Consider the following 27,300-nt stretch of genomic DNA (forward strand, 5'->3'; position numbering starts at 1 on the left):
ATTAGGTATTAACACTATTTAAAATAATGATAAACGCATAACTCGGTTAACGTTTTAATCTATACAACGATAAACGCAAAAATTGTATTACGTAAAAAGCATAAAACGGAATTTTTTTCAAATGCAAGCCTTGCACGTTACCCATATCTAAATAATGAGTATGCATCATTAGGTAGCAAATGAGCAATGCTAGACGTTAGTGGGAAACTGGGTGTCGTATACATGGGTGAGAGGGGAGGGGGTAGGGGTTCATCCCCCTTATACATGGAAAGTATATAAATGTTACATATGTAATTGTGTAACCATGGTCAAATAGAAAGACTTAAATGTTGAATAATGTAGCTTTTTTTTTTGTTTGGTAAAAAAGAAATGTCAGAAATATAATGCTATTCGAGGTTTATAATCTGGTATAAGTATTAAGTATTCTTGGTTATATATACTTATGTAAACCCTTACGGGGGTAAAATTTTTTTGAAAAAAGATATCGTATGGTTCGTAAATTGCGCGCAAACGAATTGTAAAGGTAAATTTGTGCAAATGAGTTTTAGCCGATAAATCCCATATGCTATGGAAGTACATCGTACTTATATTTATAAAAAAAAATGTACAGTAAATATGTTTTTTTGAGTACCTTGTTTTTTTCACGAGTACCTACTACCTTTTAATTATAATAATTAGAAAATTAAACAATCATTGTTAATTATTTTTAAAAAAAATTGCCTTAATATTTAAACTAAGTACTTACCAAGAGAATTTTTTTTTATAGTTTTCCACATATTTTATGTATGATACAATATTTACTTAAGTTTCTTAAGTATACCTAATTTTAATTTTGATATTACTTGTATAGGTATTCAAATTTCTATACATGCACCTACATTTAACTTGTAAATAACTGTAATAAAACAAAACAATATTATATATTTTAAATACTATATACAGTCCCTACTTACTTAAGTTAATAGTTTTTCAAAAAATCATTTAAAATATTTGCAATATTTATAATCATTAATTAAAGTTTTCAATAAGAACCTAATTTTAAATATATTTTTTTGCTGATAAAATATGATTAAGATAGTCACTGACAGCCGACAGATTCTGATATTTAAATATATAGTAATAATATTTTAAAATATTACTAACATGTTTTAGTACCAAAGTTATGTTGTATAAATAAATCTACATTGACGAAATGTAAAAAATAATAATTGAATATGGGCATTTATATTATGTAGGTACCCACACCTACAACCTACACCAATACACAAAATATTATTTATGTAATTCATATTATATAATAAACTTGTCAATAAATTATTTGAAGTTAATTAATAGGAACATTTACTGTTAATTTAGATTTTAGGTAATTAACACGCATGCGTATATTTCATTCTAATTATTATCGTCTGCATTTTTAGTGGGCGTGTTGTTGATTAATTATATTCGTACAACATCGTTTTCACAATGTGCAAGACATAATTATAATGATCCAGTAGTATTATAAAATATTTAATTTAAAAAAAATACCTCGTTTGTATTTTGAATAGTTTTTACAAAATAGATATAAATTAAAGATTAAAAAATGTTAATAAAAAACGTTGGCACGTCCGTCACGTCAACGGTCAACGAATAGGTTGTAAGTGGGAAAACTGTAGTGATATATATAAATCATACAGTTATAATATATTATAATATTTAATAAATGTATATATATTATTTTGTACATAAATAATATTAAGGTAAATCGTATACTGTTACGGTTGTATATTTTATATATTGGTTACATCTGTTACTACCTACCAGCCCACAGCTAAGCCTCTGAATTAAATGTTTTACAATAATAATTATTATTATTTTTCCAAAAATAGTGACCTGTTATATTGAACAATTTATTAAATCTATTAAACAAAACAATTGTATATCATATTATATTCATAATAATATTATTACCTCGCAATTCGCATATTATATATCGGATAGGTATTAATTATTGTTTGGTGTAGGTACAAAAAAATATAGCGGTATAAAACTATTTATAGTGAACTTTATAAATTAAAAAAAATTATCAATTCAAACCAATGTATAAGTCCATACATTTACCGCAAGTTGATAGAATGCGGAAAATTGATTCGTTTCTTAAACAGGTTAGGTGTATGACCTCTATACGCTCTACATGACTTAATTAAATGTAATGCATAAATTATATAGTCATTCTATTGAAATTATTAATTATTAATAATTATTTCAGTGTGTTTATTATAATATACTGAATAGTTTATGAATTACGAAGTAGATTATTTATACAACGGTGTATATACGTGGTAAAACGTAAAAAATCCATGAAAAAAATAATGAAAAACCTATACAGTATACAGGTAATGTATTACCACAGATAAAGTGCCGACTATATATTATGTAATATTCATGTAAGATGTAGGTAAACATTGTAAGCACCGTTAAGGTACGTTTTCCCCACAGCGTCAAATAGTGGAACTGCACGGCGCGGCATCGTGACGCCTCGTCTAGACTCTAGACCGCGACTATGTCCGGTGGTTGACGCTATAGACTCCGCAGTTCGCATCCCGTAGAGGCTGCAGGGAAAACGTACCTTTTACCATTTAAATAAACCACCCAAAGGAATACAATTATTATATATTGCGTTTACTTCAATCCATCACTAGCGTTCTAAGAATGTATAATGGGGAGGGGGTGGGGGTGCGAACATAAAAATGTATTGTAAAGTTTGCCGTGGGATCGTAGCCCCAACACCAGCTCTTTCGCAATCACAAGAGAATATGACAATTTTATAAATATTATTTTTAATTATAATAAAAAATTAATTGTAATTTATAAAAAATAGGTACGTACATCAATACTCATGATTTTCTAGTCATGACGCGTCAAGCGAACTTTTCCGAAATCCTCAACCATTATATCCTCCATGTATGTATGGCCAACAATGTTAACAATGCGACGGTTCTAAAAAATTACGTTAAATTAGAAAAAATATCAAGCAAAAGTAGCACCTAAAATTACTTCTTATACATCACATAATTTAATTTTAGATTCTGAGCGGAGAAATGTACTTACATATTATTATAAATTTGTAACACCTAATATAAGTATTGTCTTGTCTTTACATATTTTTTATAGAAAAAAAATGCTTTGATTACTTTCCATCTCGAACTTCAATATATTTTCTAGTACCAAAAGTGGATCTAGTTAGGGCAAATTTTGAAGGGTCAAAAGTAAAAATGTCCAGCAGTTAGCACTTTTCTTAATATCTAATTTCGTCAACATTTGAACTTAAAGTATCTATAAAAAAAAAATTTGACTATATTTTTTTTTGTTACACTATAAATTACTTATGAGAAACCTTGTTTTAAATATTCAATTCTTAGCTATAAGAATTAAACATTTTATAAAAATTTAACTACAAACATTTTTGCAAATTTTCGTGATTTTGTAAAAATATGAACTTTAAATGATTATAAAAAAAGTATTCAGCCCATGTATTTAGGCATTAAGTAGGTACTATTGGTAATATTAAATATTGTTAAAGTAAAAACGTATGAGAAACATGTATTAAATTTTCAATCTAATTAACCAAGTGAAAAGATTTTTATTGATATTTTTAGAATAAAAACTTAACAATTTAAAATGTATATAAATAGGTAGCTTAAAAAGTCAAAATATTATCATTCACAGAGAATACTAATATAGATATTCAGTGAAAATTGGAAGTACTTACCGAAGTTCGTTTTTGAGTTACATCAAAAAACAATATCGATTTTGTCAACAAATTTGGTTTTTATTTTGAGAAGTAGTGGGAAGTGGAAATGTTTTACTTTGATAACGTCTGAAGTACTAAATACATACAGCTTGGCGCTTACTACCAGAAACTACGCCAGAAATTGATAATCAAAGCATTTTTACTGTATAAAATATTAAAATGTGACGTCAGACACAAAACGTTAATAAAGCTTATATCATTGAAAAGTTAATACATTCATCACTCAGCTTATCATCTAAAATTTGGTAAAAACTGCAATTTGTACGCGATATCAGTTTTTGACAAAACGGATTTTGTTGAACGTTGTAGCTTATTGAAAAACAGATAACCGTAGAATGAAAATACTTTAAATTTTCACCAAATTGTCAATTGATCGCGCCATCACAGCTAAGGTAATTCAGGCTAGCATCTACGAAAACAATATTTCATGAAAGAAACAATTTGGAGAATAAAAAAAAATGTAATCAAGGCAAATGTAATGCATTTTGCGGGGATCTATACAACAACCAAATTATTATACGAAAAGAATTTCATGAAAGAAAAATGTATACGCGTCATGCAAAGAGGTTATAATAATATAGTATGAATATAAGATGTAACCAAAAGTGTATGTTCTATGAGGACCGTAGATTTTAGTGTCTGTTTGTTCAGAGAATACGCATGATATCTGAGCTCAGTACTCTTGGAGATTTCCATTTTACCGCCCTGTACTTTTAGGGATTTCCACTTTACCGCCCGGTACTTTTGGGGATTTCCACTTTACCAACCGGTACTTTTGGGGATTTCCACTTTACCACCAGCTGGACGGAAAAACGTCGCTTTCCAACGCTTCAACCGTCATCGAAAACTAAACTTTCGGTGCAGGCGTGACAAAAACTATATTTTCATCAATATAATATAGATTTAGACCACTGTTTTTTTAAATTGAAATGCTTTATAACTTTACAAGTTCCAAAATTAACTGGAACGGGTATGTGCCATTATTTTCATAGAATTCTCGTTTTAAATTTTCATCTCTTTGAAAAATCTTTTAAGTTATTTAATTTAATAGGTATACAAATATACACAGCAAAAAATAACTAAGTATATAAATATTATAACTCTATAATAATAATTTAATATGATTTTTGTAAATAACCTAATATACTCATAAGTTATTAATATTTAATAATACATATTACATTACATATATAACACTTAGGTAATAGGTAGGTACTTACTTGTTTTAATTGTAGTGAATATGCAATATAAAAATATATTTTGAAAATATGCTCGTTTCATTTATATAGAAATAAACATAATATTCTACATCAATTAATTTAACTCTATGCATATTTAAAATTTTTTTTTATATCAATATAAATAATATTTTAGTATGACTACTGATAGGTCTCATTGTATACAATATTAATGATTTATGAAAGTTCTACAAATAATAATAATAATATATAAATCGAAATTTAATTATTAAATAAAAACAAAACATGTATAAACAAGTACGATAATGTTAATTTAAGAATTATTTTGTCACCGCAAAAATAATTGAAAACGTGGACTAATCATGTTAGTCGGTTATCAGGAATATGTATTCTATTACATAAGAAGTCACTTCATAAACTATGAATTTACACATAGTTGACTATACTGGTGATTTTTTAACAGTTAACACTTATTATCTCTTGAAAAGTAATATTTTTTTTTACATAATCATAATGTAAAGTCATTCATCACTTCCATAACTATTTTTTTAAATTTTTTAATAAACAATACCTATACATTCATAATTTTTTCATATTTAAATATTATATCACAATAACCAGTGGTTAATTATTAGTAATAAATTCAAAGTTTTTAAAGTGTAGTTGAGTGGAACAGAGTGGTACAGCTACACAAAGGTACCCACACTTTGTTGGTAAGACACTCTCAGGTTGTCTTAACTTTTAGAAGAAAACTCCTAAATTCAGCCATTAGCTCCTAGATTGATAACTAATAGAGATAATCAGGGCCGTCCTGAAGAATAATTTATGGGGGGGGGGGGTCAATCTGGTTTCTAGCGACGAATCCCCCCCCCTCCACGAAATGCTAATGAACATAGTTTCCGAGAGTTTAAGATCAATAAAAGAAAAAAAAATAACATTATTTTAGATTCTAAACGGAGCGATTTATTGATTTTACAATGATGTATGTTTTAGATTCTGAGCGAAGCAATGAATGTATTGATTTTATAATGATGTGTTTTTTTTATTTTTTCACCACCTTTTAGGACAGTAAAAATGCTTGGATTTTCTTCAACAGTAACTTTTCTGATAGGAAAGTGAATCTAATTTGTACTTTGGGATAGAAAAAGTAAACATTTCCCAGAAGTTTTCAAAAGCGACGTGAAAAACAAAAGAAAAATTAAGGGAAAACGGGAATTTGGTTTTTGGTGCAACTCTAAAACAAATGACCGTAGGTACATGAAATTTTGACTGAATGTTTATAATAGCATTTTCTATACACCATAACATTTTTCAAATATTTTAACTTATTTTGAGCTGTTTACGGACATTGTCAGTTGTTAATTTTTTTAGTTTTTTTTCTATAAATATCAATAACATTTTATTTGTTGGGTAAAAAAGCGTGAAAATTTAATGAAAGGCTTCTGATATATTGTTACAATAGCAGTTGAAAAATTTAAAAATACACAGGCACAATTTTTTTTTATAAGGATTTAAAGTTCAAATTTTGACAAAATGTATCAAATTTAAAATTTAATAATTATTTTGTAGTTAAAAATTTATAAAATGTTCATATTTTATAGCTAAGGATTGAAAATTTAAAACAAAGCTCCACGTAAATAGGTTATATTAGTTATATATTACTTTATTCCTAATAATATCATCAAATATACTTATTACTTGGTAATATCATAGGCTGACTGACCGTTTTCGCGCAAAATCGTTTTTCTTATACAATGATATTGTATCATTGAATTCAAATTTAACACTATCCATTACAATGACCCACTTGTCACCTACTGTACAGCAGAGCGACATCCACATTTTTTATTTGTTTATTATTTTTTTTTTTGAGTTTGTCATCACCTTAAAAGACAGTAAAAATGCTTAGAATTTCTTCAAAAGTATCTTTTCTGATGGGAAAGTGAATCTAGTGGTACTATGGAGGGTTAAAAGTAAAAAAATCCAAGAAAAACAAAACAATTTAAGGAAAATTGGGAATGTTTACGTAAAATCAGTTTTCGACAAAATCGATCTTGGTTTTTAGTGTAACTTTAAAACAAATGACTGTAGTATAGATATATGTATTTTTCACTGAATGTTTATATTAGCATTTTCTTTACACCATAACCAGGGGCGTAATTTCATTGAAAAAAATGGGGATGCTGGGCCCCTCTATTTTTTTTTGTCATATTATCATATGTAGAGTTATGCACTTATGTAGACGATAAATAAAAGCAAATAGCAATTCGAAAACATTGGTCACTAGTATAAATATAATTATCTACTATTGTAGTAGACCGACGGAGTCATTTTTCTATATTTTAAATATCATAAGTATATTCTTATGATATAGCCACAACAAGACAATAAATCTTATCGACCATACCTGAAATTACGTACAAGTACGGACCTTGGGTTTGACAGATTAATGTCTGTTTTCGATTAAAAATCGTCTGCCAAAATAGGACAAAAACAAACCTATAAATCTTAAATAGTAATTGCCACTAATACGCTTGCTTATTTTTGGCAATAACAATATCTAGATCGGCTCCTTCCAAACTTGATATCCACCTCCTAGACTCGACCGTGTACTTTTTTATTCACATAGATTTTATATAAATATAGGATTAGATCTATAATAGAATTAGAATTAGTACAACCAACACACTTGTAAGACTTAGTTGGTCGTGGAGCTTGCCCTCCACATCGCCGCCAGTTTAGGTGTATTTCCAAAATACTTATAACTAGTGTTAATTACTATTTTCTCGGGCAGATGCTTTTCGCTCTGTCCTCAAACTTATATAAATTTCATAAACAAATTTACTGTGTTTAACTTAATAAAATTACTTATACTTAATTATTGTGTCACTTGTTACTCTGCATCCTCTCCTTTGAAAAACCTATTCATCATCAACGTCGTCGAATTCAAAATATAAGCGTTAGTGAGGGATCACTACACTATCATTATCAATGATAAAATTAAGACAGTGGCAATAGTGGATTGGGGTTTGTCCATAGACACATAGAGTATTCTGAGTAATATATTTTGACATTTTGTCACGCTGCAAATGTGTCCAGCGATGCGTTTTCGCCGAATTGCTGTACGGACGGGTGTTATCGACACCGTTACGGTATTTACAAATAATCTAAATTTAAAATGTTCACTATGATTTTATGTTTTTATTACACGTCTTACGTATTACCCGTTTACACTGAACACTCTACATACACAAACGTTTCATCAGAATATCACTTGATTAGTTTTTTAAATAATAATATTATTTATAAATATAAATAAAAAAAACATAATAAAAACTGTTTTTTTTATACATAAAGACTATTAAAATATAAATTAACATGAAAAAATTTGGGGGTGCTAAGCATACCCAACCCCCCCCCCCCCCCAAATTGCGCCTATGACCATAACATTTTAAAAATATTTGACTTGTTTTGTCTTGTTATGGACATTTTCAGTTTCCAATTTGTTTGGTTTTTTTTCTATAAATATCAATTAAATTGTATTCGTTGGGTCAAAAAGCGTGGTAATTTAATACAATGCTCTTAATTTATTGTTACAACATCAGTTAAAAAATATTAAAAATACATGGGCACACATTTTTTGTAATCAAATTAAGTTCAAATTTTGACAAAATATATAAAATTAAAAATTAAAAAATGTATAATAGGATTAACTTTTATAGCTAAGGATTGAAAATTCTGTGATCAAAAAATATAAAAAAACAGTTTTTTTATAGTTATTTTATGTTCAATTTGGACAAAATTAAATATTTAAACAAAGAAGAATGATTTTAGTTTTGTGTAGTCATATTTAATCCACTTTTGTTGCCTGAATATTTTTTATCTTTATTGTCAATATTCATTATTATTAAAATAGCATAAATATGCAAATATGTTAAGAGTTATGAATAAATATGAAAAAAAAACCTATAGGTAATATTAAAATTATAGAGTTCATGTCTATAGTACCTACAGAACAAGATGTTACCACTTACTATGAATAGTCGAATAAGACTGCAAAAGTTAAAATTGCAAATATTTTATAATACCAAGAATAAGTCAATAGAATACCTACCTACAGGTTACGTGTTGTACAGTAGCGCAACACACTGATAGTAGATAAACTCGTCTATTTTAAGAATTCAGTGTATTCGAAATGTCGTTGTCGTTGTTTTAATCAAATATCAAATATACATACAAATATTTTTTGAAAATAATAAAAATACTATTAAATACTGACGATGCCGAATTGCCGAAAACTTTGACCAAGTGCCAAATTTGCCGACTAAATATTTAAAAAAATCTCGAATGGGGAGAGACAGGACGGCCCTGGAGATAATATAAAACAAAACAAGAAATACAATATTTAAAAACTGTTTCCAATTTTTAATAATTTCTTAAGTATAAATTGTTTTCAACACATATACAAAATAATTATTGTATACAAAAATTATCAAAAAAATAATTCGTTGGTTTGTTTTAGTATAAATGTTTAATAAATCAGTAACTTAAATATGTTCCCTCTTAATGAATAAAAAACAAAAACAGTATCATTACTTTTATGTTTTAAGTTAACTAGATAATTAAATACTTTATTCAAATCTTTTTTATGATGTGAAAATCTGAAAAACAAAAATTCATAATACGCATTATAAATTTAAACTCATTATTTAAAAATTATTTTGTACCTTTTAATTAAAACAGAAATTTCACTTTCTATAGTTTCTAAGTCCATTAATGCCCCTAATGCTTTAATAAGTTCCGCATCAACATTAAGAACTAGTATTTCGACACGTATTTTTGGAGATAATTTTTGTAAAGTTTTTGAAACAGCATTTGAAATCTATATAAATTAAGTGACACAAAGAACTTTTTAGTAGATATAGAAGGATAGTGATAATGTGATAAGATACCTTTATAGATATAGTATTAGGTACCTGAGTCTCATAACGACGCTTGATAGATGTGACTAGCTTTTCTTCAGTTAAAAACATTATATTTATATATTGATTTTCATTAGTGGCTCGAGATTCATTTTTAACAATATTATTAGTTTGAGGTATGATAGTTGTTAAACTATTTTGTCTTCTTTTACGCCGCATAGATTCTATAAATTCAGTAACAGTCATTATCTTATCCTGAAATCTAAAATGTATAATACAGTAAAAATGTTAACAATTTCGGATTATTTTACTAACTTATCTTCCATCAACTGTCTTAATATAACTGATTTCGATTCTTTCAACATGACGATATTTGTCACATATAATTCCGTGCAATAATCTTGAATTTGTTCCAGAGTCTGCAAATTGATTAACAAAGTAAGATGACAATGTTTTTTTTTTAGATATAATATAATAGCTAATTCTAGGAAAATTTATATATTTAATAATAACAAAAAAATTGTATTGATAAGGATGTGTGTTAAAGAGTAAACTGCATACTTGACACTTTGACATTAACTTATTTAATTTCTATATTTTTTCAATTTAAACAACAATTATTTATATCAGTTTATAAGTTTTTAACATTTTTTAAATTTGATATATATATTTAAATACTTATGGGCATCATCTGTAAACACATTTTTCAGTATTTTAATGATTCTGTGATATTGTTAATAAATAGCAGTACTAAGTAACGGTAATAATTGGTTACCTCGAGGGACTATTGGAATAACTACTGTCTTTATATATTTCACAGATTGGGTTCTATTAGACAGAAAAGATGAAAACCATGAGAGAAGAGGATCCCAGAAGACAATCTAAAAAGTTTTTATAACGGTAATTTATGTTTGACTTACTGCTTTTTTTTGATATCTGAGTAGATTAAATCTGTTAGGGGTTTATTAATAAATTAGTTGATTATTGATTGTTTTAATATAGTTGAATTTGTAATAGTAATGGCCTTTTTTAAACTATTTTTTTACCTTAAATATATTTGGGAAAAATCTACTATAAATGTATTATATTATAGTAGCTTAGAAAATATTTTTAGTAAAATTGATGTTTTAAAAATAGTTTATTAATCAATAACCACATAATTTTTTCCTTTTTAAAATACAGGTGATATGAAAGAATATTATCAGATAATAAAAAAAAAGCCAAATTGAAATGATCTGTCAAACAGAAATTATATAATTATAGGTGTAAACAAAAGAACATTAATCTAGAAATATTCAAGATATGTTGTGGGTATGGAGTTCAATTAATGCAATTCTAGTAGTTTTCTAAATACATCCATTGGTTTAATAGACATTAAATAATAAATATATTTCAGATAATAGACTTGTATTATTGTCATTAAGTATTATTTAAAGGTAACTATCATTATTTATGTTAATTGTATTACATTTAGATGACAACTAATTAGGTATATAAAGAAAAATGTTTAGGTTAGGTACAATTTTCAGTAGGTAGATTAAAATCAGTATTGGGATGTGTATTTATTAACATTTCACAGATGAAATATTTTAAAAATAGTTCTTCTTAAGCATGTAATGGAAAATAAATACAAACAATAATAATTTACTTAAGTCTCCGTTTTATAAGAATAAATTATCTGGTAAATCTATATTTACAATATAAGAATTAGTTTAATTATTAACTAAACTACAATAATTAGTACCTCTCCTATTCTTTAAAACATGGTTGTATAAGGGCTTCTATCACATATATATATACACAGAAAAATTATTAAAGCCTAGAGCATTAGAATTTACTCAATTAATTAACTAAGTCTCTGTGAAAGCAAATATGTTATAAATAGATCAGAGTATTCTTCCATTTAAACACAATAATTTATTATTAATTAAGCTTCTGGTCTGTTCGTAGTTGATATTTAAATTAAATTAGTTATACATTATACCTGTACTACATCTAAAACTAGTGTTTTAATTCCCATTGCCCATAAGTCCTTGGCAATATTTAATTTTTCTTCAGTCATTGTTTTATTGCTGTTTGACGAACATAATATGACATCTAATCCTGATGATTCTGCTTGAAACAATGCGGCCAATTTATCCAATGAAAAACTAATACCTATTGCTGTTTGCTTTATATCATTGGACATATCTAAATTCCTCCTACAGGTATACAAAAATGATTAGGTATTATTTAGGTATATGTTTAAAAATATTAGGAGGGTATCAGCGTACCTACTATTTGTTTTCTCTCTCTGACCATGGACAGTTTATGTTTAGCAGAATCAACCCTGTGTTATTACTTTTAATATTAGAGTGAATTTACCTATTAACAAACTTTAAGCCAAGAACATTACCTATGTCATACATTGGCTTTTTTTAAGATATTTAAATTTCTATACAACTTATTATAAGCATTAGGGGGGTCCTTATTTTTTGAATTCAAAAAATTGATGACGAGTACCCCAAATTTCATTCTATGTATTAAAAAAATAATTATGATAAAGTTTGAGCGTGATATGTTTACCCCTTCCCGTGCCTCAAAGGGGTTGAAGTTTTATTAATTGGGGATGAATTTTTATTTTTTGCGTGTACTCTCTTAAGTATTGATATTACGCAAAAAACTTAAAGCACTATTATTGTAGCTATATGTATTTACTAAATAAAAGCTTCTTATAAATATGCTGTAAAGTTGATTGAATAACGAGAATTTAAAAAAAACTGGTCAAAGTTAATGTTTTAGGACAGTTAATATGTTTTTAGTTTATGACCTTTAATCTCTTAAATATTAATGTTGCGCACAAAACTTGAAGTACTATTATTGTTGCTATACATAATATATATTTACTAAATACAAGTAAATCGGTAAATCCATATTTGCTCTCCGATAATATAATATTTAGACTATAAGCTGTGTATTTTTAGACTACGAAACCACAAACACATTTTATCTTTGACTATAACACTTATCGCATTTTTATCTACATGCCATAGCCGTATATTTCATAAAAAATTGAATAGTGATTAATAGAAATATAACAGTAAAACATAATATTAAATTGCCATTATCAGTTAATCTGTCAGTTTGTTTAGACGTTCAGTGTTGTTCACAATAGTGTCATAAGTTAGTGCGACTTTTCTACACAGAGTGTTATACATTTGTTTTTGTTTTTTAGTTTTTACGTTTGATTTAAAAATGTACCGTCAATATATTTTCCTTTTAGGTAATATTGCCAATCAAATTACTGGAAATAAATTACCTTCCAATGGAGACTGCCTTCGGGTGTTATTTTATAACATGCGCGTTGTTAATTTAAATTTGAATGACAGTTCGGGACTTGTTGCTGATGAATGCCTATTGTTTTGGAAAAAGGCAAGAATACCTACTCAATATCATTGTGATATAGTTCAAAAAATAAAAAATTTGTATGAAAGTTGGCGAAGTTTAGATAAAAATAAGACAAGAAAGTCTGCAACACAACAGTACAAAGAAAAAAATTTTAAGGATTCTTTAAATAATTTGTTCGATATTGCCCACAAAGACGCTTTCAATATAATTAAAATTGATGAAGACAAGCAGTTTCTAACTTTACAAAGACAAGAAGGTCGTGTCGGGTATATGGCAGGTGTGGACAAAAAATTATGTGCAGTTGAAGGACGAAAATGTGAACGAGAGCAAAGGAGAGAATTGTTTAAGCAAACATTCATGATGCAACCTGGTAAATTAATTTTATATTAAAAAAATAAATAATTTATCTAATTATAATAACAATAATTTACATAATATACAATATAAAATTGACTATATCAGGTATCTATTATTTTATTTGTAATATTATTTTTTTCTTAGGCCCATCTCACACTGTTGATTTTGAGGAGAGTATATCAAGTGATGATGAACGTGATGTGCTTAACTCTACAGATTCGGAAATGTGTGAAAATATTATAATGCCAGTTAAAAATAAACGAGGTAGGAAAGAAATTATGACTAGTCGTTTAGCATCAGCTTTAGACAAATGTAAGGTTAGTGACAGGGATGCAGTTCACTTATTAATAGCATGTGCCAAGGTATTTAATGTAAATGTAAATGACTATGCAATAAATCGCTCTTCAGTTAAAAGAAGTCGTGAAAGTTTTCGTTACCAAATATCTTCCGAAATTAAAACAGCATTTCATCAATTAAATCTTAATTTTGCAGTTGTCCACTGGGACTCAAAAATACTTCCTAATTTGATTGGAACCGAAAATGTAGACAGATTACCAGTTATTATAACAGCACCTAACGTAGAACAACTTCTTGGAGTACCACATTTGTCATCTGGTACTGGAAAGGAAATTTCTTCTGTAGTGTATGACACATTAAAAGATTGGAGTATGTTGGAAAAAGTGCAAGCGTTTGTTTTTGATACAACAGCATCCAACAGTGGTAGATTAAATGGATCATGTGTGCTATTAGAACAAATGTTAAACCGACCAATAATGTTTTTGGCTTGTCGGCATCATATATTTGAAATTATTTTGCAATCAGTTTTCTCATACTCAAAACTTACAACAATGTCTGGTCCCGAAATTCCTATTTTTAAACATTTTAAAAATAACTGGAATCAAATAGATCAAACGAAATATAGCACTTGGGTAAGTGATAATGAGGTCAAAAAAATATTGCATAAAGTAGCCGATGATGTTATAATATTTTGTAAAGATACTTTAAACCAAAATCTACCAAGGGATGATTACAAAGAATTTTTGGAATTGGTAATAATTTTTTTGGGTGGGGTACCACCTAAAGGTATTCATTTTAAACGTCCAGGAGCTTATCATCTAGCTAGATGGATGTGTAAGGGAATATATTGTTTGAAAATATACATATTTCAAGAACAATTTAAACTGACAAAAGCAGAAATAACTTCATTAAAAACTATAAGCTGTTTTATTGTGAAATGCTATATAGAGTTTTGGTTTAGATCTCCTAATGCTATTGAAGCACCTTATAATGATGTACTTTTTTTAAGAAAACTTGAAGACTATAAGTCCGATGATAAGCAAGTGGCTGAGCTTGCTGTAAAAAAATGTATTAATCATTTATGGTATCTGGGAGAAGAAACCGCTTGTTTTTTGTTATTTGATGACAGGATTGAAAATCACGTGAAAAAACAAATGGCTCAAAAATTATTAGAAAATGACGAGCTTCAAGAAGACGAATTGACCAAAGAAATACAAAAAAAATATGTATTAAAAATTGGTGATGTCTCACAATTTTTAAAACAAGACTTACCACTTGAATTATTGACTCATAAATCGAAAAATATATTCCAAAGGTTCCAACTAAGCATGGAGTTCTTACATCAAAATCCGGAAAATTGGCCAAATATCGATAGTTATATAGAAGCCAAGAATATTTTACACCATTTGAGCGTTATAAATGATGCAGCCGAACGTGGGGTCAAATTGATGGAAGATTTTAATACAAAATTTACAAAAAATTAAAATCAAAAGCAGTATGTATCGAAGGTAAGTTATATGTTAATAAATAATTAAGATAACTAGAGTAACTTACGGTTTTTTTTTTTAGGTAGTACAAGAGTACCGTAAAAAATATCCAAGTCATACCAAAGATAATTTAACAAAAGATGCACAAAAATAATCATTATATTATATATTATATTTTTTTAAATTAACAGGAAAGCATCAACCTCGCAAACTATTTATAAGAAACTTTTATTTAGTAAATATATATTATATGTTGCAACAATAATAGTACTTCAAGTTTTGTGCGTAACATTAATATTTAAGAGATTAGAGGTCAAAAACTAAAAACTTATAAAATTTTCTAATACATAAACTTTGACCAGTTTTTTTTTAATTCTCGTTATTCCATCAACTTTACAACATATTTATAAGGAACTTTTATTTAGTAAAAATATATAGCTACAATAATAGTACTATACGTTTTTTGTGTAATATCAATATTTAAGAGAGTACACGCAAAAAATAGAAATTCATCCCCAATTAGTAAAACTTCAACCCCTTTGAGGTACGGGAAGGGGTAGACTTATCACGTCCAAACTTTATCATAATTATTTTTTCAATACATAGAACAAAATTTGGGGTACTCGTCATCAAATTTCAAAAAAAAAAAAATTAACCTCTATAGCTAAGGACCACCCTAATAAGCATGTTTAAATTGTAATAATTTATATGCTCATAATATACCTACATAAAAATTAAAATATTATAAAATAACCAATGTGTTATTTTTATAATGCAAAGTAGGGACAATGTTTTGAACTTAAAGTTTAAAAATAGGTGAATGCACTCTAATATTAAAAGTAATAACACAGGGTTGGTTCTGATAAACATAAATTTTTTATAAGGTTAGGTCAAAGAGAAAACAAAGGGTGTGCTGACATCTTCTTAAGTAAAAATTACCTAAATGAAGATATTAGCTTATCATAGCATCCACCAGCTGCTAGAACATCATATTCTGCAGCATTCTTCTTACTTTTGTTGTAATAGACTATTTCAAATATTAATCCTGAATAAAATTGCATAATATTCATTAATCCCGGTACAATAACAACTGAAAACTAAAATAAAGTTTGAATTAATTATGTAATACACAAATTATTTTATTTATTTATTTATTTACTTTGATATTTAATGATTCAATATGTTTAATGACAGTTTCCAAATGATGCAGACCTTCTCGTGAGAAATTTCCACATTTTGATTTGCGCACAGTTATTTTACGACATATTTCAATCATGTCAGCCAATGTATGTTCCATTGTAAAAAAATTCATTGCTATATTAATTTGATGATTAGCAAATCCCAAAAGTTCTAACTCTTCAATTTGTTCTGGGGTCAAATCATTTTGCTGTAAATCATATGAATACAACCATTACAACATTTAAATATTTAAATATTGGTGACATAATATAATAAATATTGTTTACCTTGAATCTTGCAAAATAACTGCAAATTTCTAAATGACGTGCCCTTTCTATTCCAGAATACATCAATATTCCTTGAACCAATGACATATGATTCAGACGAATTATACAGTTATTTTGATTAAAATCCTTTAGTTTACTAAATATTTCTGATGCAATTGACAATAATTCTGCTTCAGCCATTAGATCACCTTAAACAAAATTAACAAAACAATTAAACAGTTTATAAAATTATTTTTTGGTAACCAACCTTGTGATGTACTTATAATATCAAATGCAGCCTCATAGAGTTCACGAGGATGAACTCCATAAACCCTCCTTTGTCTGTAAACTCTGTCAATTGAGTACCGTTTCAAATTAGAAATTGTAGGATTGTGTGCTAAGAACCTGGCAAATGGAATTCTAAGGTTGTGAGGTATACATGTTAACCCACCCCACCTAGCCATCATGGTTACAGTATTTTCATTGATCATGGAATTCAATGCTGGCATTAATAATGGAGTACACAACCAAACACCTCCATGAAGCTGAAATATTTCTTTTACTATATCGATAATCTTATCTAATCGACCATGATGAAGTACATTTTTAGCAGCTGTCATAGTAAATGTTATGTCTTCCACAGTAGTTACTTTCTGTAAGACAATATACAATTAAATATTAAAAATGAAGAATTAATAATTATAGACAATCAGACATTATTTTTAAAAAAATGGATTTAAAGGATTTTGTTTCTAAATAATAATAACAAATAAGATGATCTGTTACTCTTAGTCTGTACATTTATTAATAAAAATTCACCATAAACTACAAATACATTGATATCTAGATACATTTACAAATACAAATTTAATATTAAGATATTCTCAATTGCTGCCAGTTGTAAGTTTCCTTAACAATTTGTATATTTTAGCTACATCAATAACTAACAATTTTTTTAAACTCTTATTAGGTTTTTGTTAAAACAAATTATCACTATAATTAATAATAATAAAAATTGTATATTTACTTGGTTAAAACATGAAGCAATAAGGTGCTTATAGTTTTTACTTTTTGAGTTGGAAAGAGTATTTCTGACCATTTCGTGTAATTCTGTATCTTTCAATTTAGGAGGTGGTATATATTGGCTTTGTAATATGTCTGTTGAATTAGGTCGTTTACACGGATCATGATTTAATAACCACCTAGCCATTAAAATCAGAACAAATTAGTACTTTACTTATAAATTATAACTGTTTATCATACTTAATAATATGTTTTTGAGCAGGATCTCCAAATTTTGAATATTCTGTTGGTAAAATACATTCATACATTCTCAAATCAGTCAACACTTTTATCCTTTCCATGTCTGTTGAAAATTGTTTGTGACACATTTCAAAAAATATTATGCCCAAACTATAAATATCGACTTTCTGAAAAATAAATTAGAATTATTTTAATAAATTGTATGTTTAAAATTATATTAATAAATTGCGAAAAGCATATAATGATTTTAAATAGTTCTGTACCTACCTAAGAAGTATAAAAATGTAACGATACAGGGTTATTTTAATTTTTTCAATTTTCATTAGTAAATTATTAATAAATATTTATAAGATAATTACTAAATATAACTGATTGGAAATTAAATTAGATGTAAATTTAAAGACATTGAATATAGTACTAATTTATCAAGCATAAATAGAAAAAATATATATTAAAATAAATATAAAGATCTATGAACACATTAATTAATGAGAAAAAAATATTTGAGACTTCCATAAATGTATATTATTTAAACTTACTTCATTGTATATAGCTTTAGGACCTAAAATATTAAGTTCAGGTGCAACATACAAAGCTGTACCAATATTGCCAGTTTGTGATGTATCAACAAAAATATCTTGAACATTTGTTGAATCCATTTCAGGGATGTGTCTTTAAAACCCATTAAAATACAAATATTAAAACTGTATTGTGGTATTATTGATAGATTTATAGTAAATAATAATAATACCTTTGAATTATAGTTGTAGCTAAACCGAAATCTCCAATTTTAACATGATCTTCGGAATCAATAAATATATTTACAGGTTTTAAATCTCTGTGAATTATTCCCTGTTGATGAATATATGAAAGCCCCTCAACGATTTCTCTTAATAGTCGCCATACTCTTTTAGGTTCTTTATACAGGCCATTGTCAACTGCATTACTAAACAAAATAAAACATTAAAAAGGTTAAATTATTGGAAAATGATCATGGAATTATTTTATTTAAAAAGTGGTTTCAAATATATGATCGTAGTTAATTATATTTAATACCGAAGTGTGCTTTTTTCACAGAACTCCATTTGAATATACATAAACTGATCAACTTTATCAATAGTATCTTCATTTTCATTATTAGTCCCTTGACTTGAGCTGTCGGAAGTTGTATTTCCAGAAGAACTCAAATTCACTTTTCCTGAATCAGACTGATGACTAAATAACAATAATATAATTATAAATAATAAATAATAAACAGTTTATAATATCTTAAGAGGATGTCAGCGCACGGTTTGCTTTTTTTCTCTGGCCTACGTACAACATAGCAAATTTTACGTCCACAATAATGATTATAATCATAATAACTTCTAAAATTAGAGTGAAATGACCTCTTATAAAATTTAAAAGTAAAATTATTATTTAGGGCATATCATAGGCCTTATTATATTTTATTTTAAAATTTTAAATTGTTTGTATATCTTAAAATACTCATAACTCGCTTTAAAATTAAAATATAATTGAACGCCTATGCACTAGACCAGTGGTTCTCAACGTTTTTTCAATCACATACAAGGGGTATACCCACTCACCACTATTTCACGTACCCCAAATATCAATTTTGAATATAAATATTATAACGATATTATTTTATCGCATTAATAACATTAAATCACAGGCACTACTTTGTAATCAGTACACAATTATTAAATATTTCGTTAATAGCAAACTATTTCAGTTACATTAAATTTCACTTTTTCCGCCATTACTCAATTTTTTTTTCGCGTACCCCTTGAGATCCGCTGCACTAGACAATAATCATACCTTTAAATATTATAAAAAGTAATTTCACTTTAATTTTAGAAATTATTGTGATTATAATTATTATTGTGAACGTAAAATTTGCTATGTTACGCAAGAGTTCAGAGAGAGAAAACAAATAGTGTGCTGACATCCTCTTTAGTAAAAAATAGTTTTTTCTAGTCAAAAAATGGGTTAATAGTTAGGTTATACGACATTGTATGGTTAGCTTAATTGTTATTTACATAAATGCTATCCAATCATCATCTTCATCTGAACTACTCTCACTATTGATTTCTTCTACTAAATTTGATGGTCTCCAACCACAGCTGATGTCTTTCAAAGGCCATATTTCAGAAGTTTTATTTTTTTTCTAGAATAAATACAATTTTAGTATAATAAAATATTTTATACAAATTAAAAATATTATTTATTGAAAACATGCATTCCCCAATAAAAAATATTACTTAGTAAAAAAGTTATTGAATAACACAAATAAAAATATAATTATATGATTTTAAAATAATTATTAAAAATAAAAATTATGCAAATAATTTTAATATATAATTAACTAGCTGATACCGTGCACTTCGTTACCCGTTAAATGTACAAACTTTTATATGACTCAAACTTTGTTCAATGCGTTATTAAATATTCAGTGTTTGATATTCTATATTTATCTTAAATTTTCTGCTGCCCGAGATAAAATTCTAATTCGCAGCAGTTATTATCAGGTAGGCAATCTACCTGCGGTAGATCGCGGACCCCGTGCTGTTTGTACGTAAGTGTATGAATTAACTCTAAAGTATCAAAGTCATACCAAGTTTGTCGTTTTTACTTGGTATAACTTTGATAAAAAAAAGTAAAAAGTAAAAAAGGAAATTTAGCCCTTTTTAAAAAAGTAAAAAGTAAATTTTTGACATTTTCCCCTAAAATTTAACCCTTTCTAAAAATTAATCCTTTCTTAAAATTCAACCATTTCTAAAAATAATCATTTCTTAAAAAAAAAATCAACCCTTTTTAAAAAATAAATAAATATTTTATCTATTAATTATTTCTTCTATAACCAATAACGACCATATATATAAACAAACATTTCCACCGTAAGTCTCAAAATCCCTGTTTGATCACTTCCCCAGGCTTCTATTAATTTATCGTAGTGTGGTGTTCTGTAGCCTTCCTCGATAAATGGACTATCCAACAAAAAATTAATTTTTCAATTCGAACCAGTAGTTCCTGAGATTAGCGCGTTCAAACAAACAAACAAACTCTACAGCTTTATAAAATAATAATAATAATATATAATATAAATAAATAATACAAATATCGTTAATAGCTGGGCTTGAAATCGATTAATATCGATAAAAATCGAAAAAAAATAATATATTTTTATATTCTGGTTGATATACATTTTTTATTTTAGATACTCATAACTCTAGAGTAAACAAATATAATAGTTGGCACAATATTCATTTTATTTTGAAACATTATAGTTTTATGTTATCTAAGAACTTTTTCAATCAAAAATGACTATTGTCTTTTGGAGAGAATTTTTATGCTTAGAGTTATGAGTGTCTAAAATAAAAAATGTATATCAACCAGAATATAAAAATATATTATTTTTTTTCGATTTTTATCGATATTAATCGATTTCAAGCCCAGCTATTATCGATATTTGTATTATTTATTTATTATTATTATTATTTTTATATTTTTTATATTTTTTTCTGCTAGATGGCGCCACCGGTGTAACTCAGTTTTTGTCTCTAAATCTCTAACTCACATCAGTTAGGTCCATAATTTATGCTATAAACCCGCTCCCCGACATTCTCTATCATTTAAAAAAAATTTTAGCAAAATTGGCCCAGCCGTTCTCAACTGATGCAATTTCGAATTTTTTGTCTCCATTTTTATATATTATATAGATTATAATTAACTATAATTAATTCCCATTTTATTTTACCAATTTAAATATATTTGGAAAAATAATGGACCTTTTCAGTACTTTGCTATTAATGCAAAATATTAATTAAAAACCACTATTTAAATCACTTGGGAGCCCTAAACTTTAGTTTCAAAGAAAATATTTCACTGTTAAAAATATGTTTTTAGTTTTTCACATAAATGATAGATATTAGATATAAAATATATTAATAATATTATCAATAATGTAGGTATAATATTTACTAACATTTTTTTGAGGTGTACCTTCTTGACTGACTTTAGCTGCTTCTATCCAAGAATTGAAATATCTGACAACATTTTCATGGTTCAGACGTGATAAAAGTTTTACTTCTCTAGTGATTTTTCTATTGAGGTTTTTATTCTTCTCATTCAATTCAATACATTTTATAGCATATAGGCAGTCATCTAGTTTATTTTTTACCTATTTATATATTTAATTAATTTATTAACTTTGTATAGTAAATACATATATAAATATATTTAATTAAAAGTGTTTAACTGTTAATCATAATAGTATTAATGTTTTTTTATCAAATTTATTTTTAAAACACTTGGGTTAACCTTTAGTAGGCCGAGCGGGGTAAATTATCCCCCCTACAAATTTTATACCATGTAAATGTATTAAAGTTTTAAAAACAATTTGTATTTTTTTTATATACAATATAATTTTAATTTAAAATTATTAAATGTTTAAGAAAATTATATTATATTTAATTAAAGGAAATTTTTACCACACATACGGGAAATAGGGACGGAATAGGTATTCTGAATTTGCGCGACCTACTGAAGGTTAAATAGATTTTATCTGTTTAAATAATCAATAGACAATTTCTTCACATAATATATGAGAATATGTAACTAAGATTAATTAACTGAAAATTATGAAAATGAGCAACATTATCAAACCTTAAGGACATCTCCAAATGCTCCTTTACCAAGCCAATCCAAAATAACAAATTCCTTATCAAGTCTAGATCTGGATGAGGTAAAATTATATTCAAAATTATGGTTATCGTTCCAATTGCTTTCATCTATTTGATCCTAAAAATAAATAAAATAATATTTTTTATGAATTATGTTGAAAGAACATAGTTTATTTTAAATTCAATCAGGTAAGCTAAAATAAATAAAATAAAATAAATATATTATTATTAAAAAGTTACATTACTTTTTGCCGAATATTTATTTTCATTGGTGAATTGGTATTTAATGAACACGAAAGTTCTCTGAAATAAAATATTATGGTTTAGATTTTTATACAGGTTAAATATTCAATATGCTTGTTACCTACTTGTAATTTATAAAACATTTTAAAACAATATACTTAAATTAAAAAAAACAAATTTTATAATGTTTTATATAATTAAAATTATAATATTTCTATATAATATGTATTCATATACCTATAATGAATATATTGATAAAGTAATAAATTATTTTTTAACAATATTTAAATTGATTATTAATTAATATTTGTAATGAAAAATTATATTGTTATATTAATAATTAGTAGGTAATAACTGATTTATTATATTTTTAACTTATTATAAATAATATAAATGAGAAGCTAAAAGTATTGTTTTACATGGCTTAAAAATTTAATTGTATCCTTACATAGGTTAAATAAATTTAAATGTTCTAATTAATTTTTTAATGCTATAAACGAATTGAGCAATAATAATATTTAAAAATGTTATCAATATTAAATTATAATTTATAAATTATATTTATTAGGTACTTACATATATTTAGTAGTGTTAGTACCTATTTTACTTACTTCAAATCTAATTCATCTTCTTCATCTTCGTCTATTAGAGTTTCAATAGTGTTATGTCTTGTTTTATTTTTATGCATTCGTAGTTCTTCTTTAAGAGCTTCTCTCTTTTTAGACATTTCATTGTGAATCAATTGTTTCTAAATATATTACATTTAAAATGTTTAAAACAAATCATGAAGTTTAAATCTATAAATAAAAATATAATTACAGTCAATTCAACTTCTTGCTTTTTAGTTTCCCTTTCTTCAAATTCCTTTTGTTGCTTCCTTGACATCATTTCTTCGTAGAATGAAGCATACTGGGGTTTATTGTAAAGAGTAAGAAAATTCTAAATAAAAAAAAATATTTTTTTTAATATTTTTTAACGAATATATTAGTTAATCAAAAATAAATACTAATATTTTAAGAATTATATAATTTATGTTACCTGTACTTGTTGAACGAGTTCAAAAATCATTACTTCACCAATTATTTTTGAAGCTAATTCATTCAATTGTTTTTCTAAATGCATAAGATAGTTTGCTGGTATACCCTTAGCATTTTTAAGACTTATCAATGGTATTCTGCAATAAAAATCAATATATTACTCATAAAATAAATTTTAGTTAATTTGTTTTAAAGTTTTTTTTTTTTCAAAATGTATTAAGGTATTTAATCCGAAAGTTAGAAAAATTGATTTTATCAAAATAAAATAATTCTCAATAAAAATGTTCAAAAACTATTAGACCAAAATTTGATTATTTCATCATAGTCAGCATAAAAAACATAACAATAACAAAATAAAAGCAGTAGTTTTTTACATTGAGGCTACTAACATTTTTAAAAAATCTATTATTTCTTGTTTATGGTTCAATTTAAATTTAAATGTACATTTTTTTCAAACACATTTAAATACGTAAAATGCACAATTAAAAAAATTTTAAATGGGTACATTAACTGCTTTTATAAAGAAAATAGTTAAAACTAAATATTCAGAAATAATAACCTAATTCCCTGTTCTTTTAACTGAATCATTTTCTGACAAATATTTTTTTTTAAAATTGAATAAAGAGAAAACTATTTTACTAAGTATTAAAAATATTAAATTTTATTATGTAATCAATAATTACAATAGATTACAATAGATTAGATTACAATACAATAGATTTTTTTAGTGCGTGCATTTCTCACTGGCCCCTCTGCTTAGTTTATTGTTAAGAAATGCAGCCATACAATTTTCTGATAAAAAATATGAAATATGGGTGCAATAACAGCTTACATTGTCACAGTTCATAAATACAGACTTTAAAAAGTAAAAATATTTACGTTTGTATTAAGCTGGTCTTATACTACAAATGTAGTTGGTATTATAATCACCAATGCTCGCCGAGTATATTGAATTGACAATTATTTTTAATTTCATAAAATTGTGCTGATTACTGACAACCGATGGGAAACAATTAACCAAGAGTCAGCTTCATGATTAAATACCTCCTGTACGACTTGTAAAGCACAGAAATTTACTCATATCAGCTAAGTACTCAAGTCATATGGGACTGGTTTTTCATAAGTATTATCAGTAAGCAATATAATAAATATTTTTATGTTTAATTATATATTAAGAAAATATTTATAACATTTTATTTTATTGAGTTGAGTGCACATATTATATTAATCTAATACAAAAAATAAGACTTTATTTTCCATAAGAGGTCACAACTTACTCATTAGGATAACTGTCTAATGCCTTGACATGCAGTTCAACTAAAATATTATTTTGTTGCAAATTTGTGAATCCTTCAGGCAAAACTGTAATAGTAATATCTAATGGTTTCCAAATATCATCAGCTGTACACTCGTTGTTGTCCGTTAACTGATCATTGAAGATCGACTGAACAAGGTAAAAATCATTTTAAACATTAATATTTATTGTTTCTAAATGGAGATGGCAACATTACAAACTTAAATCTTACTTTCAATGCTTCTAATTCGTTTGTTTGTCGTTCTTGCAAAGTCTCTCCCATTGAATCGATCGGATCATCGAAATTTTAAAGTTTGAAAGTGAATTTTGGGGGGGAATAAGACTTGGAAAAGTTCTTTCGTTTGAACGCCACATCGAAGCGTACCTAGAATCTAGAAGTTAGAACTTAGAACCTACTGGCTACTCCAAGTAAACAATCATCAATCACGTGCGACGTTCCATCCTGTTATCATACGATTTATCAGTTATCAGTGCCTTGTGCTGTGTGCCGTGTGCTGCGCCGGTATCAGCAAGAAATTAAAAAATTGTGTATACCTATATAGTACTAACTGTAAGACACTACAACTGTAGACTGTAGTAGTGACGTAGTGTAGTACTGTAGTAAATAGGAATAGTGGTACCTAGACAGTAGACAGTATTATATATTTATATAATATTATATATCTATCTTGTGGGCCGTGGTATCATCACAATGTATTAATAATTACCTATAGCAAATACTATAGACTATAGTACCTATTTAATTATAGTAGATAGGTAGGTAGGTATACATGTTTAATGCAATACCTTATACCTATATCTATAATCGTGAGTATCATCCTACAAATAGGTAATATTAAATGCAATATCATTATTCATTACTTACTACCACCAAACACCAATTAAGAAAATATATTTGAATATTTTATTATGATTATTATTTTTATATTTAATGACAACATTTTTATTTTTATTTTGTAGGTAATGGGTACCATTGGTTATTCATAGAACTATATAATATGTTTACATAATATAATCAATAGTAATACACTAATACCTACACCAGTAGTGTTACTGGAACTCAATCAAGATTCAAGGTTATTTAAAATTGAAATAGGTTATAAGTACTATATTATTTTATTACCTATATTGGTTATAACCGTGATTAAAACATCACCAATAAAAAATCCAAGGGGGGGCATCCACCCATGCCCCCCTCAGCTATGCCACTGAAATACACCTACCAATGTATAAACTTTTGGTGATCACTGATCAGTTCAGAAATGGAACTACCTGGTGGCGTGACGAAGGACTTTATTTGAGTCACGTGCCTCAACTTAAAGGATGGTGCATGGGTGTCCTGGAGACTAGGGGTATTTCACATATACCTAGTAAATAATTTATTCAGTACACACTAAGACTAAGCCATTCATTCTCAGTTACCATTTAAGTAAATACGTAATTATTTATATAAGTATTTATAATTACTAATAAAAATTATTGTGCCTCATAAGTTAATGAAGTTCGCCACGCCAGTGGAACCACCCACGCATTAACGAAGAAAAGACAACATTTAAGGTGCTCTCCGAGAAAGAACAGATTAACTTACAAGTAGACAACTTTATATTTCAAAAAGAGGAAAATTTTAAGTATCTGGGAGTAAACATAAACATAACTAGTAAAAAGTGAGCAAATACTTAGTTAGTATAATTTTTTGTGTCATACATAAATAAAAAAAAAACTTAAAAAAGTAAAAAATTTAAAATATAATATTTTGAAAATTATATGCCAATATGAATATTCAATTATTATTCAATTTTGAGTTACAACAAAAAAACAAAATTGAATTTATCAAAAACCAAGTTTACGTAAAAATTACTATTTTTCTTTA

The 27,300-nt window shown here is 26.6% G+C and overlaps 1 protein-coding gene across 2 annotated transcripts; it reads right to left on the minus strand.

Annotated features, from left to right (window-relative positions):
• Positions 1–9,134: 9,134 nt before the first annotated feature.
• Positions 9,135–25,875, minus strand: LOC132936315 (eIF-2-alpha kinase GCN2). Of its 2 annotated transcripts, XM_061003014.1 has the most exons (23): positions 25,642–25,875; positions 25,393–25,559; positions 24,117–24,252; positions 23,898–24,017; positions 23,690–23,826; positions 23,081–23,138; positions 22,819–22,953; positions 22,139–22,333; positions 20,193–20,320; positions 19,207–19,365; positions 18,902–19,096; positions 18,690–18,822; positions 18,151–18,317; positions 17,915–18,089; positions 17,156–17,540; positions 16,909–17,096; positions 16,602–16,829; positions 16,382–16,539; positions 11,899–12,115; positions 10,230–10,333; positions 9,969–10,176; positions 9,720–9,874; positions 9,135–9,653 (listed from the first exon to the last, which is right to left on the minus strand). In XM_061003014.1, the coding sequence occupies exons 1-23, from the start codon at positions 25,690–25,692 to the stop codon at positions 9,524–9,526; spliced, it is 3,729 nt and encodes a 1,242-aa protein (XP_060858997.1). In that variant the 5' UTR covers positions 25,693–25,875; the 3' UTR covers positions 9,135–9,523. The 2 variants fall into 2 exon arrangements, with proteins under 2 accessions (XP_060858997.1, XP_060858998.1); XM_061003015.1 differs by lacking the exons at positions 9,135–9,653; positions 9,720–9,874 and having other exon boundaries at positions 9,980–10,138.
• Between the last annotated feature and the right edge of the window lie 1,425 nt (positions 25,876–27,300).

Source organism: Metopolophium dirhodum, chromosome 1 (genome assembly GCF_019925205.1).
Source record: "Metopolophium dirhodum isolate CAU chromosome 1, ASM1992520v1, whole genome shotgun sequence".
NCBI lineage: Eukaryota > Metazoa > Arthropoda > Insecta > Hemiptera > Aphididae > Metopolophium > Metopolophium dirhodum.

Bases quoted from the DNA above. Each gene is read 5' to 3' on its own strand.
- LOC132936315 (XM_061003014.1), bottom strand. From the start codon at position 25,692: ATGGGAGAGACTTTGCAAGAACGACAAACAAACGAATTAGAAGCATTG. The intron at 25,560-25,641 runs GTAAGATTTAAG...TACCTTGTTCAG, and splicing joins ACGAATTAGAAGCATTGAAA to TCGATCTTCAATGATCAGTT. The intron at 22,954-23,080 runs GTAATGTAACTT...ATTTATTTTTAG, and splicing joins AAATAAATATTCGGCAAAAA to GATCAAATAGATGAAAGCAA.